Here is a 20,088-nt window from a genome sequence, read left to right on the forward strand (position 1 = left end):
TGTGCTCCTACTAAAGTTTCCTGATGAGCCAGTACTGTATACTGAAGTGATTAGAATGGGGGGGGGGGGGGGGGGGGGGCGTGTATTAAAAGCAGGAACATTCGTTTTTGTTGACATTCAGAATTTGAATGCAATCATTGAGAATTGGGAGCTTGTTCCTGTAGCACCAAATAAAATAAACTTAAAAAAAAAGTGTAACCAGTTTGATTCATACAAACATAAGAAATAGGAGCAGGAATAGGCCATTCAACCTCTCGAGCCTGCTCTGCCATCCAATAAGATCATGGCCGATCTGACCCTGGCCTCAATTCCACTTCCTCGCCCGCGCCCCATAACCCTCGACTCCCTTGATTCAGTTGATGGAGGATATCTCCTTCCTGGAACTGCAGGTCAAGTGTTCGTCAACTGGACAGTCCATCATTTTAGTGTCTGGTCAATTTCCATAGCAACAGACTTTAATTATTCTCCTGGGATCGGATATCAGTTGGGAATTTTACATTAAATATTGTAAATACAATGGCAGGAAGGGTAGAATAATAAAGGAAACTGGTAAAAAGGGGAACACTCCGAACCAAGGATCATACTGGTAGAAAATACCAGTTCTACTTTTTATTTAATACAAATTATTTACAAAACAGCAGCCATGCTTTACTGCCACTGCTACCCATGGAATTGGGTACACTTGTTTTCATATATGGTGCATGGTGGCACCAAAACCTCCTCAGTCCTCATTTGACACTTTAGCACCTTTGAGTCTTATGACTCTGCTGGCTGAACCATCACGTGGTACTGACAGAGTGTGGCCACATTTCAGTGGGGACCCAGAGGCAGTTCATGTTGGAACAGTGCCGGAATCCTGATTGGCAGGTCCTTTCCTTATAGGATTTGTTCTGAGCTTGACGCAGAAATATCCAGGAGCCTCCATGCGGCATATGGGTTAAGCTCATCTTGATCTCTGCAAAGAGCCCACACGTAAAGCATTCTCAATACTTTATCCTGGGAGAGATACAAAAAAGGGAGTAGGGGAGGGGAAGGGAAAGAAAGAAAGATAATGAGTATAGAGCTCACTGCAAAAATACTCCAGCACTTATCATTAAAGCTCTTATGCAATTTACTGCTGTCCAAGTGAAATACGAACATAAATGGAACCTCGTATAAGATCTTAAGATGACTCCATCAATATGGCCCTTTTTAAAAGGAGGCTAATTTAATATGAAGAGTTGACACAGCAGTCCTAGAGCAGACTGTCCATGTACTGAAATGTAAATCAAATCAACATACCCATCTCTCCAATTACTGGAATATCACAGGCTTCCAAAAATGCTTTGTAACTACCTATAATTATTAAATACATCTATAAATTTTAACAAACACATTTGAATTACGACAGGACTGTGCTCCCCGGAGGCTAATTAATTATAAATAATTACACACACCATTAACTGTTATTGCGGTTTGAGGCGCTGGCTGGATTTATTTGACTTTTAAAAAAATTCAACAAAAAACAGTAAGATTCAATATGTATAATATATCACCACTCCAGCAGTCACCCATTATGGGCCAATCCACATCTTCCAGACTCGTGTTGAAAATGATTTTTTTTAAATTAATTTATTCAAAAACAATTCAAGTTGCAAGAATGTCAACATCTTTTGGATAGGCAGACACCAGCACCAAGGCCACAAGTTTCCACGAAAGTCAAATTCTGTGTTTATTATATGGGATTCCAGAATTTTTGTAATGACATTCTAAATTCCGTCTATTTTCCTATGTAAACGGCAAACCAGTGACATTGCTCAAGTCAGATGATACACTTTTTATAAGATAGGTGTGTTATAGCATATAATGCACAGTGCATTATTCTGCTGCTAAGGTGAAGCTGTGTCCATTTCAAGGTACAAAGGCTAACTGATGTTACATAAACACAGAGTTAATTCAAAGGTGAATTGATATTCAGGCTGATAACAAAACCCTGGGTTTGTTGATGAAAAGGTCAGTGAAAGACTCCAGTATTTTCCTTTTCCAGCCATTCCAAAAGACTGCAAGACATTTGCTAGTATATAATTAGCCTGTCAAGTGTGACACAGGAAGTGTGATTGCTCATGTGACAGGAAGTTCATGCAAACTTACTTTTTTATACTATATACAGATATATATAAAAAAAAGAAAAACTGTTAAGTTTTGAATCCACCATTCGTCAAGGTGTTGCAGTTTATTACAGATACAAAACAATCTTAATTTTAAAGAGCATAAAAACAGAAAGCTAGTCATTTCCTTATGATCCCAATCACTCTCTAACTGACCTCAGGGTGTGCTTATTTACAGCAATTAAATCTTGAAGCCTTAAAGTGACAGGTCAAATTACACACAGCTTCACCTTAATAATGTAGAAAAATGCACTGTCTGTTGCATCCTATAAAGTTCCCGTCCTGACAGAATAGCACATCTTCTGAATTGCCATGACTACGCAGTGGGAGATCCACTAGAGGATTAAAAACTTTATCTCTGCATATAAAGAACACAAAATGCAAAAATAAAAATAAAGATGTTTAACTCATATCCTTTCCTCTGCATCAAAATTTAAAATATGAAGCTCGTTGCTGCCAGTGAAACTGAGTGCCAACTTTTAATAAATTTGCACATTTTCATTTTGTTTCAACCTTGAGTTTAATGTCAATAAATTCTTTAATAACCTCTTTTCAGATGCATACAAGTTGGGAAATAATTGAAAGAAAATTTGCTATTAAAATAAAGTAAAGCAGGATAATTTTGTAGCTTAAAAAAAATGTACATTACTAGTAAATCTCCCATGGTGTTACATACATAGAATATACAACACAAAAACAGGCCATTCAACCCAACCAGTCCATACTGGCGTTTATGTGCCTCCTCCCATCCTTCCTCATCTAACTATCAGCATAGCTCTCTATATTCCCTTTTCTCTCATATGCTTATGTAACCTCCCCCTAAATGCATCTATACTATTCGCCTCAACCACTCCCTGTGGCGGTAAAGTCGGATTAGAGGATGGGTTCATTGGACCAGGCTGTGCAGATATAATTGAGTCTATTTTAAAGTAATACAATTCTGTCCTAATTTTCATAATTTCATTATAAATTTCTATGTCCACTTTTGTAATGGAAATGTCTTATGTAACTTTGCCATGCTGCAATATATCCTCCCAGTCAGTGGTGGTGCTGCAGTGCCTCCACTAGGAGAGTGCAATTACAGCAGGACAAGACAACATGGGCAGTTCCCATTATAAATGTGGACACACAAATCTCTAATGGATAAAAGGGGTCAGGATATGCATGTAGATGCAAATTTCTTTACAGTATTATAGATATATTTATATAAAATTAATTCCACCATTTCTTTTATCCAGAGATGTAACACTTTAGATACCGTGTTAGTTCTTTCAATCTTTGAGAATGTAACGAACAGGGTAGATAAAGGGGAACCAGTGGATGTGGTGTATTTGGACTTCCAGAAGGCATTTGAAAAGGTGCCACATAAAAGGTTACTGCACAAGATAAAAGTTCACGGGGTTGGGGAATATATTAGCAGGATAGAGGATTGGCTAACTAACAAAAAACAGAGAGTAGGGAAAAATGGTTCATTCTCCAGTTGGCAATCAGTAACTAGTTGGGTGCCGCAGGGATCAGTGCTGGGAACCCAACTATTTACAATCTATATTAATGAACTGGAAGAAGGGACTGAGTGTAACGTAGCCACGTTCGCTGACGATACAAAGATGGGAGGAAAAGCAATGTGTGAGGAGGACACAAAAAATCTGCACAAGGACATAGACAGGCTAAGGGAGTGGGCAAAAATTTGGCAGATGGAGTATAATGTTGGAAAGTGTGAGGTCATGCACTTTGGCAGAAAAAAATCAAAGAGCAAGTTATTATTTAAATGGAGAAAGGTTGCACAGTGCTGCAGTACAGCAGGACCTGGGGGTACTTGTGCATTAAACACAAAAAGATAGTATGCAGGTACAACAAGTAATCAGGAAGGCCAATGGAATCTTGGCCTTTGTTGCAAAAGGGGTGGAGTACAAAAACAGGGAAGTCTTGCTACAGCTATGCAGGGTATTGGTGTGGCCACACCTGGAGTACTGCGTGCCGTTTTGGTTTCCATATTTACGAGGGGGTTGACTTATGAGGAAAGGTTGAGTAGGTTGGGCCTCTACTCATTGGAATTCAGAAGAATGAGAGGTGATCTTATCGAAACGTGTAAGATTATGAGGGGGCTTGACAAGAGAGGATGTTTCCACTGATAGGGGAGACTAGAACTAGAAGGCATGATCTTAGAATAAGGGGCCGCCCATTTAAAACTGAGATGAAGAGAAATTTCTTCTCAGAGGGTTGTAAATCTGTGGAATTCGCTGCCTCAAAGAGCTGTGGAAGCTGGGACATTAAGAAACTGTCTATTTCTGTTTTAAATTTATTCAAACGGTAAGGGGATAAGGGGTTATGGGGAGCGGGCAGGGAAGTGGTGCTGAGACCATGATCAGATCAGCCATGATCTTATTGAATGGCGGAGCAGGCTTGAGGGGCTCCTATTTTTTATGTTCTTATCTGTTAGTGTTTTTCAGGTTCACTTAAGACTTTAAATTTAATTAGCGGCCCGCGTGGTATGCCAGATGTCCGACTCTTTGATCAACGGAGTTTCCTTTCATGGCAGTTAGCAAAACAGAGCCTGTGTTGAATGTAACATCAGCTGGATACCATACCCACTGGTAACTTCCTCCATGCACAGTCTGTGGAGGCATCATCACTTTACACAGACTACAGATTAAAATTATAACTTGAGTGAGCCAAGAAACACAATAGCAGATTGAAAGAGCTAACACTTCTTTCAATGCTAGGTGGGACTTTTAACACACTAAAATAATTTTGGCATATTTAAGGCCCAGTTCTTTGGTCTCATAATAAATAAATTTCCCACTGCTCATCAGGGACACGATCATACAAACATTTGTAGGCTATACTCTATAACATGGTAGTGCTATTACAGTACTATACAAGAATGGTCCTGCTGTGTAGTGACCTTTTGCCCAGTTGTTTCCAGCTGCACGGAGCTGTAGCTTTATTTAAACTGCAATCAGCACTTAGCACAAACGGTAACTCCCACACCATTAACAGGGGATTAGAAGGGTTTAAATACACAAAGGATGATTAACGAGGTGTTATTTACTTATGTTTATTCTTGCATTCAGTGCAACATAGCTGTTTCTGCCCAAAGTAAATGGAGCATTTAAGGCGCTATAACTGGCAACTTTGAAATTTACATGAAACCATTAAAGGTTAGCGCTTTTTGGCCAGGAAAAGCAACTGTCCTTTTAAACATGGACTTTTTATACTAAAGCACCCAGTAATTGGAAATTGGAATTTAAAAACATCATGCATGGCTCTTCAGTTTCCAAGATGGATCCTTTATGAGGTAGTGTAACAAATGAAATTATTTTAAAGTAGCTCCAGCAGATTTCAGCACAACTCTTCTCCCTGCTGGTAGGTCAGTGGGAGTGGCTGACACAATAGTGAGCCAACACATCTGTCCCTGCCCTTGGACAGCTTGAAAACGGACTAAAGGGCACAGAGGTACAATTCTGAGCACCACATTTTAGGAAGGATGTCAAGGCCGTGGAGAGTGTAGAGAGGAGCTCTACCAGGATGTCTCAGAGCAGAGAAGGTTAAGGGGAGACCTAATAGAGGTATTCGAAGTTATGAGGGGTTTTGATAGGTTGAGTAGGGAGAGACTAGGGTTCCTGCACGTGATCACAATCCAGCAGCCGCCTCCATCAACATCTTTGATGCTATCATATTAAGGGAGACCAATTGTTTGTATTTATGGTTGATTCAGGGCGTCATGTTACCCAGCAGTGACGATTCTTTGAACAGTCCAATACTGATCAGCATATTACATAATGAAGAGTGCGGCTACCCCCATGGTTCAAGTGTCAGCTTCATTGGTTTTGAAGCTCAGTCCTAAGCAGCTGCTATGTGTGAGGATTCCTTTCCTCCATTACTGATGTCATTGGGCTGTATTTCCTTAGCTTCTTTGTGAATTGAATGAATATCTTTCAGACTGAGGAGTCTTCCAGATAAAAATGTCACTTGTATTTCTCCGCTTCTCTCGGGATTAGGATATGTGGCCTTGGAGTCTCGGTCACATAGCCATTCTTCATGTTCGAGTCTGCACAGTGAATGTCAGCAGGCAATTTGGGCAAGAGAAGGGAAGGGAATCACAACCAAGCCTGATACTGTTCTCACCATCACTGTTCAGTTTACAACCTAAACCTAAGAACATAAAAATTAGGAGCAGAGTAGGCCATTTAGCCCCTCGAGCCTGCTCCACCATTTAATAAGATCATGGCTGATCTGATCATGGACTCAACTCCACTTCGCTGCCCACTCCCCATAACCCTTTATTCCCTTATCGCTCAAAAATCACTGCCTTAAATATATTCAATGACCCAGCCTCCACAGTTCTCTGGGGCAGAGAATTCCATAGATTTACAACCCTCTTGAGAAGAAAAATTTCCTCATCTCCGTTTTAAACAGACTGCCCCTTATTCTGAGACTATGCCCCCTAGTTTTAGTTTCCCCGATGAGTGGAAATATCCTCTCTGCATCCACCTTGTCGAGCCTCATTATCTTATATGTTTCGATAAGATCACCTCTCATTTTTCTGAACTCCAATAGGCCGAACCTACTCAACCTATCTTCATAAGTCAACCCCTTCATCTCCGGAATCAACCTAATGAACCTTCTCTGAACTGCCTCCAATGCAAGTATATCGTTCCTTAAATACGGAGACCAAAACTAGACGCAGTACTCTAGGTGTGGCCTCACCAATACCCTGTACAGTTATAGCAGGACTTCTCTGCTTTTATACTTCATCCCCCTTGCAATAAAGGCCAACATTCCATTTGCCTTCCTGATTACTTGCTGTACCTGCATACTAACAGTTTGTGTTTCATGCATAATGACCCCCAGGTCTCTCTGTACTGCAGCACTTTGCAATTTTTCTCCATTTAAATTATAATTTGCTTTTCTATTTTTTCTGCCAAAGTGGATAACCTCACACTTTCCCACATTATACTCCATCTGCCAAATTTTTGCCCACTCACTTAGCCTGTCTATATCACTTTGCAGATTTTTTGTGTCCTCCTCATAATTTGCTTTCCCACTCATCTTTGTACCAGCAAACTTGGCTACATTACACTCGGTCCCTTCATCTAAGTCATTAATATAGATTGTAAATAGTTGCGGCCCCAGCACCGATCCCTGCAGCACCCCACTGGTTACTGTTTGCCAACCGGAAAATGACCCATTTATCCTAACTCGCTGTTTCCTGTCAGTTAGCCAATCCTCTATCCATGTGACTATATTACCCCCAACCCCATGAACTTTTATTTTGTGCAGTAACCTTTTATGTGGCACCTTATTGAATGCCTTCTGGAAATCCAAATATACCACATCCACTGGTTCCCCCATATCCCACCCTGCTTGTTACATTCTCAAAGAACTCCAGCAAATTTGTCAACCATGATTTCCTTTTCATAAAACTATGCTTGATTGAATTATGCTTTTCCAAATGTCCTGCTACTGCTTCCTTAATAACGGACTCCAGCATTTTCCCAATGACCGATGTTAGGCTAACTGTTCTATAGTTCCCCGCTTTCTGTCTGCCTCCTTTTTTTAAATAGGGGCATTACATTTGCAGTTTTCCAATCTGCTTGGATCTCCCCAGAATCCAGGGAATTTTGGTCGATTACAAGCAATGCATCCACTATCTCTGCAGCCACTTTCTTTAAGTCTCTAGAATACAAGCCATCAGGTCCAGGGGACTTGGCCGCCTTTAGTCCCATTATTTTACCAAGTACTACTTCTTTAGTTATAGTGATTGTATTAACTTCCTCCCTCCTTATAGCCCCTTGATTATCCACTATTGGGATGTTTTTAGTGTCTTCTACCGTGAAGACCGATACTAAATATTTGTTCAACGTCTCTGCCATTTCCCTGCTCTCCATGATTAATTCCCCAGTCTCATCCTCTAGAGGACCAACGTTTACTTTAGCCACTCTTTTCCTTTTTACGTACCTGTAGAAACTTTACTATTTGTTTTTATATTTCATGCTAGTTTACTTTCATAATCTATCTTCCCTCTCTATCATTTTTTTTAGTCATTCTTTGCTGGCTTTTAAAAGTTTCCAATCCTCTGGCCTCCCACTAATCTTGGCCACATTGTATGTCCTTGTTTTCAATTTGATACCATCCCTATTTCCTTAGTTAGCCATGGATGGTTATCCCTTCTCTTACAGTCTTTCCTTCTCAGTGGGATATATTTTTGTTGCGAGTTATGAAATATTTCCTTAAATGTCTACCACACTTTAATCCATTTTCCCAGTCCACTTTAGCCAACTCTGCTTCATACCTTTGTAGTCTCCTTTCTTTAAGCTTAGGACACTGGTCTGAGATCCAACTTTCTCACCCTCCAACTGAATTTGAAATTCAACCATGTTATGGTCACTCATTTCTAGAGGATCCTTTACTAAGAAATCGTTTATTAATCCTGTCTCATTACACAGTACCAGATCTAAGATAGCCTGCTCCCTGGTTAGTTCCACAACGTACTGTTCAAAGAAACTATCCCGGATACACTTTATGAACTCTTCCTCAGGCTACCCTGGCCAATTTGCTTTGTCCAATCAATATGAAGGTTAAAATCGCTCATCATTATTGCCGTTCTTTTTTTTTTAACAAGCCTCCATTATTTCTTGATTTATACTCCGTCCAACAGTGTAGCTACTGTTAGGGGGCCTATAGACTATGCCCACCAGTGACTTTTTCCCTTTATTATTCCTTATCTCCACCCAAACTGATTCAACATCTTGATCTTCTGAGCCAATATAATTTCTCGCTAACACACTGATCTCATTCTTTATTAACAATGCTACCCCACCCCCCTTTTCCTTTCTGTCTGTCCTTCCGAATAGTCAAATCCCCCTGAATATTTAGTTCCCAGCCTTGGTCACCTTGGAACCACGTCTCTGCAATGGCCATATCATACCCATTTGTATCTATTTGTGCCGTCAACTCATCTTTTTTGTCAGCATAGGAAACACAAAATTTGTAAGGACAAAGATGCACAGACACCCAAGGCATCAACCGTATCTCCTGGACAACTCATTATATCCTTCAATCCCTTCTCTCTCCTGAAACACAGCAACTTCAATGCCCTTCCCGGACAACGTATTCCACCATTCTCGTTCCTAACAACGTCTTCATTTTTAAACTTGTGTCCCTGGTACTTCAACCTTCACAATAAACAAACATTGACATTTCAGAGAAAGTAGTTGTTTTTTTACAAACTGAACTGGGAACTACCTCCCTTCAGCTAAGGGAATTTAATCTGACTAATAGGCTAGTTATAAGGACACTATTTTACAAAAGTGTGCATGCGAACCATATTAAGACATCATTTGTGTTATGCTCATCACTTTTGCCATTTCAGGGACCATGAGTTTACGTACCGGGTCGCCCTCCACCACCTCTCCACTGTGGTTCTTGATGACCATGACAAGCTGAGCCTGGAAAGTGATAATTAGAACGGGTCCCTGCTCCATCATTTTCCCCATAGCCAGCTGCAATCAGAGAGAAACGGGGTCAGTCAGCAAGAAACAGTCCTCTCTCCTACAGTTCCACAAACCATCAACATATTCTCTTTTACAATTCAATCAGCAATTTATAGAATCCGATTGGACTGAGCTCTCCTAGTTCTGTGGCATGAAATGCGTTTTGACTGCAATGATAGTAGAATGGGGTAAATCAATCAGTGAAGGGAATTAGATTTTTCTTTTGCTATTACAGAGTATGCATGCAGAGTTGAGATGATGATGCACTATTTACAATGTGATTTCTGTTTTGGTTTTCTGACTTGCCGATGTTTCAGCTGCTTAAGGCAGTGAGTAGTTGAGTCACACAGGCCTGAAGTTCCAGATTCAATTTCAAATCTGTATCCAGTTAGCTGACGTCAGCTGGGCCAGTGGTAGGGGTGCTACAATTGGTCTCTGGATTAGAGGGGGGACGGGAGGGGAAATCAGCTAGTGACTGCTGGGAGGTGCAGTGCACTCCATCAGATAATAACAGACACTGCCTGCTGACGTTCATTGTCTACGGCTCACTTTTGGAGAGTGGCTACATGAGCAAAATGGAGGGCGACTACTCTCCATGAAACTGTACCCCAGCAAGAGTCAGCACCTTTAGGAGAGTGGAAAATTGCAGCCAAAAAATAAAATCGCTGTCTATAAACCAGAGGTTTCAGTCTGCAAAATGTAACTCATTGCAAAGAGAGAGTAGGATTCCTGGAGACAATTCTCAGCAAAACAAGGTATCAATCTTAGCTAGGCTGCAAGGATGGTCGGTAAGCAGAAATTCACTGCTTCACTACACACAGATCAAAATGTAGACAGCGTGACTCTGCATCGCCACCGACAATATAGAACAACATGTACTTCCTCTAGTAAGCTAAAAGAAAACAATCTAAACACAAACAGCATGGATTCAATTAGACATTTTCTTGCTGCTTTGAAAGTTTAAAACATGCAGAACTTTTAATCAAGAGTCCTGAGCACCAGGATATTAAAAACATCAGGCTAACAGAATTTAATGTTGCATCATACATAGCTTTTGGATTTCACCCAAAAGATTTCAACACCAAACACTCAATGAAACATGAGGTTTTTACATGAATGCCTTCCCATTATTGAACTGTGGGTGAAGTTTGTTACTGTTCCATCTTATAACAGAAAACATTAATTACAAACATCATCATTATTTAAGCCAGCTATTGACAGCAGCGGAATACAACATTGGGAAATTTAGACTGCGACTTCAGCAGAATCAAATCAACGGGTTGCGTTCAGAGTAACGTGGGCTTGTACCCGTCCTTATGGCGAAATAACCGCTTACAATGGAATCTTAGCCTGGTAAGTGCTTTACTATAGCAGTATCACGACTGAACCCCAATATGCCCCCAGTTTAGAGACAAAGAAATGACCAGAGGGTAAGAATTTTAAGAAAGCTTTGCATTTATCTAGTGTTTTATCTCACATCCTAGAAATATCTCAAAGCAATTCACATATAATTGAATACTTTCAAGTGCAATGATTGTTGTTATACAAGAAAATGTGGCACAGCAAAATCTAAGGAACAGCAATAATCAGTTAATCATTTTTTGATGATGTTGGCTGAGGGAGGAATGTTGGCCGGGACATCAGGAGAACTCCCTGCTCTTCTTTGGGCATTGCTATGTCATTTTCAAATTCTACCTCAACAGGCAGGTTTTAATATCTGACAATGAAATGCTCCCTCAGTACTGAACTTGAGTGCCAACCTCGATTATGTTCTCAAATCCTGGAGTGGGGCTTGATGTCACAATCTTCTGACTCCAGAGGCATTAGGGCTACCAACTCAGCCAGGTGGACACTTATGTTTATAAAGCAAACAAAAAGCGAGTAGCTTAGCTTATATACAGTTTGGCACAAGTCACTGTTATTAATACAAAAGGTTTTACCGCTTTCATTTTGTTCCCAAGGCCCTGTTTTTGAATGGTTTCATGCCACAGGCCTTTATCTTCACACTATGTTGTGTTTTTGATCTTCTAATGCTCACCACCCAGGATTTACAGCACCATGTGTGGCAGTCATGCACAACACTAGTGCTTATTTTTAATTTTTACATGACTGAAGGATAATACACTATCACAGTTCTGCCCTCCTGAGCATCCCTGATCATAATCACTCAACATTGGTGGCCGTGCCTTCTGTTGCCTAGGCCCCAAGCTCTGGAACTCCCTGCCTAAACCTCTCCGCCTTTCTACCTCTCTCTCCTCCTTCAAGACGCTCCTTAAAACCTATCTCTTTGACCAAGCTTTTGGTCACTTGCGCTAATTTCTACTTGTGCGACTCGGTGTCAAATTTTGAATCACATAATACTCCTGTGAAGCGCCTTGGGTCGTTTCACTACATTAAATGTGCGATATAAATGCAAGTTGTTGTTGATGAATGTAGCTTCCTCTGGCATGTAACCGATCAAAGAACGCCAATGTTATATTTCATTAATAGGTGATTTTTTGCAACTCATTTTACTTCATGCTTGGGGGGGGGGTTCCTCTCCATCCATCCATCCATCCATCCCCACACCTCCTGCCTCCTACACACACTATTTTGTGTCTGAGAAGGAAGCCAGGACAGGACTGAACACAACGACTCAACTAAAGAGAAAACAGACAATACTGGTTAGTATCTAAAAATGGAAAGATTAAGTTACAGATGGAGACCCTTCATCAGAACACTCCAGTTAAAATGTTAACTTGGCTTTTTTCAGAAGCCAATAATGGACCAATGTATTTCCAGAATTTTCTGTCCATTTCAGATTTCCATTTCTCTTTGTAGCTAACTTCAGTTTCTGCATTCACAGGTCTCAGGCCTCCTGACTAATAATTCCCACTAATGTGGGTTCTGCCCAAAGTTCATGCTGTTTGGTCAGTACATTCTCATTAATATTAACTGCACTGACAAATAGAAAAACCACCGAGTGTTCATTAAGGGCACATTACCACTTCAAACATCCACTAGCTTCAGAGAGCGTGTGCACAAAACTATAAATAATTCACTAAATAATGAAGTCAAGAGTTGCTGAAATTTAGCTGCAAAGCACATTAGAACATTGGATGGGGCTGTCTTGATTGACAGGAGATGTCACTGGGAAGGTCATTATCAAAGATGAATGCTGTGATTATTTCCTTTTATTAATGGTGTTGGTGTTATTCAGTGATTTGGATGCAAAATATGTCTGGAATGTGGCTGTCAAATAAACAATAGCCAAGGGCTGGAAACTCTTCAATCACAACTGGATGTTTGCAAATTCATTCCTTCTGCTCAACACAATGAGCCATACGAAGGAAGAGATGAAGGGCACGCTGCTGTTTCTCATTTCTTTCCAATGCCAAGTCCAAATTCAGGTTAAGCTTGTGTCTGTATCCAAACAGTCCTTGATGGTTCTAGCCATGTAATGCAAAGGCTTCTTTCTGCCCATGTGCAGGATTCAGGATCAAAATGTTATGCTGGATATGTGGCAAATAGGGAAAAGGCTGCAGATATATTGATCAGAAACATAGTGCTTCAGAGTACAACAACTTGCATCGATATAGCACTTTCAACATAGTAAAATGTCCCAAGGTGCTTCACAGGAGTGGAATCAGGCAAACATTGTCATCGAGCCAAAGAAGAAATTAGGACAGGTGATCAAAAAGCTTGGTCAAAGAAGGAGGTTTAAGGAGCTTCTTAAAGGAGGAGAGATGGATAGGCTTAAAGGGAGGCAATTTCAGATCTTAGGGCCTAGATTGCTGAAAACATGGCCACCAATGGTGGTGCGAAGGAAGTGCACAAAAGGCTAGAGGCGGAAGAATGCAGAATTCTCGGAAGATTGTAGGGCTGGAGGAGGTTGCAGAGATGTTGCTGTATACATGGTCTTGGTCAGACCCCATCTCGTGTTCAGTGTGCAGCTCTGTGCATCTAATCACAGTAGGGAATTACTGCCTTTGAAAGAGGGAAGCAAAGGTGGTTTGGACTATCAGGAATTTATATTCTGAGGAAAGTGAGGGAGTTGGGTTTGTTTAATTTGCTAGAGAAGAATTTAAAGTTAAATAATTCAAGTCTTCCAGGATTCTGAAGGGGATTATAAAACTTAGCCAGGCAAATTTTGTCCAGGCAAGGGGTTAAAATCCCAGGCGACAGATTATAAAATGAGAAAAATCAGACTAAGGAGGAAGTTTTTCAGCCGAAGAACAATTGAGTTGTAGCATTAGTTACCAGGGAAGAACATTGAAGTAGGCAATATAAATAGGGTTAAGAGAGAATTAGATGTGTTTCTGGAGAGAAAGAGAATTCAAAGATACAATGAGAATATGGATTGAGATCAAAAAGGAATGGGTTTGTGGGCCTAATGGCCTTTTCCGGTTCTTAAAATATTCTTGTCCAAAACATTTGGCAGATAAAGACGAGTGATTTTTATGGAGAAAGAAATGGTAATTTTGACGTGAAAACACACAAAATAATAGCAGATTTTTCAGCCAAATAAGGTGCAGTGTTTGATCTGAATCATTAACTAGGATTAATTAGCTTGATTAGCCAGGACCTTAAAAAAAGGATTTTTGGGAATATGCATTTCCTTCCAACACAAGGCAAATAATTAATTCTCTTTTTGTTTACTGTCATTGCTGCAGGTGGCTCAGAGTGGTTTGCTCAAACTGTCTCATCCCGAGCATAATTCTATTGGATATGGAACATAAGCAGCTTCACCCAAGCAACTGTCTAAGTGGAGCTTTTGCAAACCCTGGATTTCTCTATTTAATCCCCAACTATGGACGTGTCAAACACTGTTATTGAGTTTATGACCATATAAAAATTACTCTTAGTTGTAATGGGAGCTCCATAATCTTCCTGAAAACGTCCACAGGATGTAGCCTCATTGGTACCAATCTCCTCAACCTCACAGCCCGCAAATGCTTAAATTCAGTTTCTAAACTAAAAACAAAACTCTACAGGTGCTGAAATCAGAACTCAGCCAGTCAATGATTCAGGTCTAAGACTATCCCCCTCGGTGTTGAGGAAAGGTCTTAGATCTGAATCATCATCTGTTTCTCCACAGATGCTAACCTGACCTGCTGAGTATTTTCAACCTTTTACTGTCTTTAAATTCAGTTTCTGTTATTTGTCCTGAACTTGTCTTCATTCCTGTACCAAGCCTATCGCAGGAGTGTTCCATGAGTACAAGACCAAATTTTGGGGGTCAAGTTCCATTATTCACCAGTGTGGCAGATAACGGGGGCTGCATTGCAGTAAATGGTGTGTTGCAGAAGCTAGTCTCAATTTTCCAATCACCATAAGTTCCTGACATTGCCTTCAAGGTTGAATTTAGATGGATAAATTCAGTCAAGGCATCCTCCCAGGACACTTTCAAAACAAAGCATTAATTCTTTAAGTACCTGAGAAATTGGCCATTAAGAAGATTAAAAGAGAAATGTGACCGCTAAAGGGAATACAAGTCATTCTCAGAAAGTAAATCAGAAATTTGCAATTTTTATCTCAAATTCACTATTAAATCTCAAATTCTCCAGCAAAATAATCAACCTGTTTATTTCAGAGGGAGACAGTAATTAGAAAAAAAATTAAAATACATGCAAACATTGAGATTTCCTGTGATACATTTTACAAATGAAACTACTCGCCACAGCAGAGATCTGGCAGTGTTCCAAAGGATGAGAGAGAAAGGGCAACAGTGGAGATGTGTGGGTGGGGTGAAGGAAGCCCACATAACTAGCAGATAGCTTGAGAGCAGCAATGCTGGGAGCTGGGAGAAGATTCTCCCCTCACCCTTGAAGGTGGATTGTGCTGGGAGCTTTCAGGAAAGCCAAGGACAAAGGATGCCTTCAAAATAGGGAGCCATGTCCTTGAAAAAGCAGAACACAGAGAAAATGTAAAGTTGAAACAGCAAGGACATTTCAGTAAATACAGGACATAGTCAATCCAAAAGTTGGCACCAGACCACTAACACCCCAGCACCTGCCCTTTGAAATGCGCTGTGGAATGACAGGACCTGGCTTGCTCAGCCAGTGCCTGTATTAGAATTACGAAGCTTTGCTTTTGTGTTTAACTTCTTATTTCAACACCGTTACAAATAAATATCCCCGAGGCTCTCGTTGGTCATATATTTGCAAAATGACTGCCCAAATCATTAGTGTATAATTCTCTCTCTCGCAAACTGCGACAATGTCTTCGTTATCCAAGTTTTCTGACTTTTGTTGATTGATAGATAAATATTGGCCAGGGCACAAATCAAAGCACAAGGTGCCAACACTCACACAAGAAGTCTCAAGAACACTCGTCTAAGTGGAAGTTTTTTTATTTCTTGGTACATGTGAGCTCTTAAATTCACCCAGGGAGTGCCAACTACCCCAGGACTCTGGACCACTGTGTAGAGGCTCAGCAGTGGCAGTAATCTGCTATTTATTAAATATGGAATCATATTGTGAGTTCCTTCTTTTTTCTCCCACCAAGTTTTTCTTCTTCACTGGGGTATTGTTCCAGAGGCACCGAAGCCTGATGCCAATCATTATTTATATATGAGCCTAGACAGTGAATGCTGGCAGGCTATTTGTTTGTGGGGACATCACTAATTGACCCAACCCAGCCTCTCTTGACACACAAACACACACACATTTTCTTCAAGAGTCATTGGTAGTGTTCTGGAACTGATTTGACCTACCAAAACTCGGGGACATTGAAACCAATTGTAGTATATTCAGTTATTAGATTAAGGCGTGTTTGAGTATTCGGTTGAGGTATGTTTGTGCTTTCAGCAAGGAGTGTCTGACTTTCAATTATTATGCACAGTAATTTCAGTGCTGCTGAAGGCTGGCACCTGGAGATCATTTTGCTGCCTTGTCTCAGGCAGCTAGTGATGATCTTGAGTCAAATGTCCCGAAGTAATAAATATCAACAGCACGGTGACAGAAATAATATAACAGCAATTGTAACCTGCTCCCTGTGCGCCGTTTGTGTTCTTATGAAAATGAGAAATGTCCTTAAATGCCCAATCTCAAGGGCATAGGGGGCCGAACTTACCGCCACCGAGTTTCCTGGGCGGTCTCCCCTCAGTGCCAGTTTTCTCTAGGCCTCCCGCCGGCTTTGCGGGAGGGGGGGGGGAGGAGGGAAGGACTGCTGGGAACCGCTTGCTGACCTCCGCTAGCGCGAAAGGCTAGTGTCCTCCTGCCCGCTGAGCTGCCAGATTGCTCTGGGCAGGAGCCAACGGCAGCAGGGGGAAGGACTGCTGGGGTCAAGTTTTGGACCGCGCCTAGAACGACGCAGCCCCGCGAGCCACGCCTGATTTCCGCGCTCAAAACCGCACCTAAAACTTACCTCGGTATACACCCTGCTGCTGGAACGTTCCAGGCCCTTGGCGCAGCGCAGCACAAACTATAGGGGGCAGAGCTAGGTCCTGGTGCTGAAAACAGTGCCAGGATCTCTGCACATGCGCACTAAAGTGTGCGCGCATGTGCAGTAGCTCCAGGCTCCCGAGGCTGTGTGGGAGGGGCCCGAAGCACGCCGCCCCTAGCCCTGGCCGAATGGGCTCACTGGGGCAGTGAAGATCAGACTGGACCTCCCTCCTCTTCAGCTCCTGTTCCGGCTCCAGCTCCCCCCCCCCCGCCCGTTCAGTCCCCGCTCTCTCCAACACCCCCCCCCCCCCCCCACCACCTGCTCCCTCACCCCCTCCCCCAGCTCGGCTCCCCCGCCCCCCCACCAACTCGGCCCGGCTCTCTCCCACACCCCCCAGCTCCCGCTCCGGTCCCTCCATGTCCCTGCCCGGCATCTTGCTGGGGGCAGGCCCCGCCCGAAGTCTTCGGCCCGGCTTCCTCTTGTCGGCCGGGCCGTTCAGCCTCCCCCCCTCCCTCGCCTCTTCCCCCTCCCTTCCCCCCTCCACCCCCCCACCTCCCTCCACTCCCCCTATCTTCCCCCCCTCCTCTAGCCCCCTCCCCCACCCCCCTCCACCCCTCCCCTCTCTCGCCCACCCCCGCTCTCCTCCCCCCCTCCCTCCCTCTCCTCCCTCCCCTCACCACCATCCCCTTCCCCCCCACCCACCCCTCCCCCTTAACCCCCTCCCCTCAACCCCTCCCCTCACCCCCTCCCTCCCCTCCCCTTCCCACTCACCCCCCGCCCTCTCCTCTCCTCTCCTCCCCTTCCCTTCCCCCCCTCATCAGAAACACAGAGACACTGACAGACACTGGGGGGGGGTTCCCATCCCAGCATGCTGTTGGAGGGCTCCCGGTGCTGCAGTCGGTGAGTAGAAACTTAATTTTTTTTGATTGATTTACTGGGTTTTTTAAAAAATCAGTTATTATTGATGATGGCTCTTTATTTGTAAAAGTGATGTATTTCATATTTGTAAACTTCGCCCCACCCCCATCTCTTTTCCTTAAGCCTGATTTCTAAGTGTAAGCAAGGTTTTTCTGAGCATAAAATATTTACACTTACTCCATTCTAAGTTAGTTTGGAGTAAGTTTTCGCTGCCTAAACTTGTAAAACAAGCATAAGTGGCCGGACACACCCCCTTTTGAAAAAAAATCTGTTCTAAAATGAAACTGTTCTAACTCACTAGAACTGGAGCAAACTGAATGCCGAGAATTGCAATTTCTAACATACTCCATTCTAAACTAGTTGCTCCAAAAAAATAAGAGCAACTCAGGCCGAAACTTGAGCCCGCTGTGTGGAGGCAGGTCTAATCTCAACAGTAAGTATGAAGACCTGCAAAAAAAGGTCAGTATACTTCTTTTATTTTTTATACAGCGATTCAGGTGGATGGGCTCTCCTGAAGGTTTCCCAGTGGGTTTTTGTGTGTAAAATGTTTATTTTTATGTAAATTTTTATTTTTGTGCTCCCCCACCCCCCCTCTCCCCCCTCTCACTGGGCCTGACTCAATCCTTGGCAACACTTTGATGAGGATTGCATTCACCGCCGAGATTGGGAGCTCCCGCCCAGATTTGTTTTTTTGCCGCCGGGCGATCTTTTTGAGGAATCTCCTTGCCAAAGTACCGTCTGGTATCTCAGCAGTCCTTTGGGCGGCACTTGGGCAGGCCTTAGCTTTGACCAAGTTCAGGTCCATAAACATGATTTTGGAATAAACTTTTGCAGCAGTAAACATTACAGTGCTGGTAGACAGAACAGATTGAGAGGGGGATATATAGATTGATTAACGTTTTGGACATGCACCTTCAGTGACCTGTAATGAAGGTCCCATGCAAAAATTGGCTTGGTTTCTCTTTCAGGGGTCAACTCACCTGCCGTGTACTTCCTCAGTTCTCTCTTTTTGTTGTAGTCTGATTATCAAGGTGAAGAATGCTAGTGCTGGGAAATGGAACACTGTTCATTTCAGGCACCCAGTGTCAGCATTAAGCACTTCCAGATCACATACTGCATGAGTTAGATACAAAATAAAGTACCCTATACTCAGTGGACCTGCTGCTGCACTGTATGAGGGTGAATACTGCGAATGAAGCCAGTTACTTACATCAATATTGTCAATGTCGAGTATCTTGGATCGGAACTGAAGGTTCATGGCCATGGCCTGTTGGATAGGTTGTGCAAGCTGGCTGTAAGTCTGTTTGTGAGATAAAGAAATACAAAAGTTTGGTTGTTAAATACCAACCCGTTTAACTGTCTGAAGAGGCATGGAAGTAACATGGAATACCATGTAGGCCAATGTCTTTGATCTATATGGACATAAGTCTGAACTCTACTCAAGGTTCATACACCAGCCTGCGGCCCTGGCAATAGGTTTGGTGAAGTATGTTCTTTTTAGTTTGTGCTCAGCTAAATTAGATATGCTAGTGTACCATTTCAGGTACCCAATATCAGTATCCAAATACTCCCAAGGTCAGGTGCAGCTCAGGTTAGATGCAGAGTAAAGCTCCCTCTATACTGCCCCATCACAGTTCAGGTATAACGCAGGCTAAGTACAGAGTAAAGCTCCCTCTTTAGATTCCCATCAATATGCATCAGCTCCAGTCTCAAAAGTATCCTCTCCTTTACTTCTCTCAATTCCTCGCATCTACCAACAAGACGACACTAATGTCTGATGTTCAAAACATGCACAGAACTGCTTCATCCAACCATATTCCTCAGACCATTGCCTGTACCATCCACCCTCAATGTCCCTTACTACCTTACACTGTAAAGCACGAGATGTCTGTTTATTTTCTTACTCAATCAGGAGGAAAACAGAGCCCATAAATGGCAGAGCAGATGGATTCAGCCACACCCCAAACATTATCAATGATTAGTTGTGTTATTCAAAGGATTGTTGATTTATTGTTGCTGTTGAACCAAAATTTAATTATTCAACACCCCATTAGATAGGGAAAATGACAAAACACTATCAGAATAGATAGCTTGCCACTCAATTGATGCAGCAGCATCCTGTGATACAATAGTATGATCTCACCATCATCACATTGCACTTA

At 42.3% G+C, this 20,088-nt stretch overlaps 1 protein-coding gene across 3 annotated transcripts in view; it reads right to left on the reverse strand.

The window, feature by feature from the left end:
- Positions 1 to 578: 578 nt before the first annotated feature.
- Positions 579 to 20,088, reverse strand: part of timm44 (translocase of inner mitochondrial membrane 44 homolog (yeast)) — a 68,531-nt gene continuing 49,021 nt past the window's right edge. For all 3 annotated transcript variants that reach the window (XM_070859859.1, XM_070859860.1, XM_070859861.1), the window contains 3 exons: positions 19,137 to 19,226; positions 9,542 to 9,652; positions 579 to 996 (listed from right to left, as the gene is read on the reverse strand). In XM_070859859.1, coding sequence (XP_070715960.1) covers positions 877 to 996; positions 9,542 to 9,652; positions 19,137 to 19,226 — 321 coding nt within the window. In that variant the 3' untranslated portion in view covers positions 579 to 876. The remainder of the gene's footprint in view (positions 997 to 9,541; positions 9,653 to 19,136; positions 19,227 to 20,088) is intronic.

Source organism: Pristiophorus japonicus, chromosome 18 (genome assembly GCF_044704955.1).
Source record: "Pristiophorus japonicus isolate sPriJap1 chromosome 18, sPriJap1.hap1, whole genome shotgun sequence".
Taxonomy (NCBI): Eukaryota; Metazoa; Chordata; class Chondrichthyes; family Pristiophoridae; genus Pristiophorus; species Pristiophorus japonicus.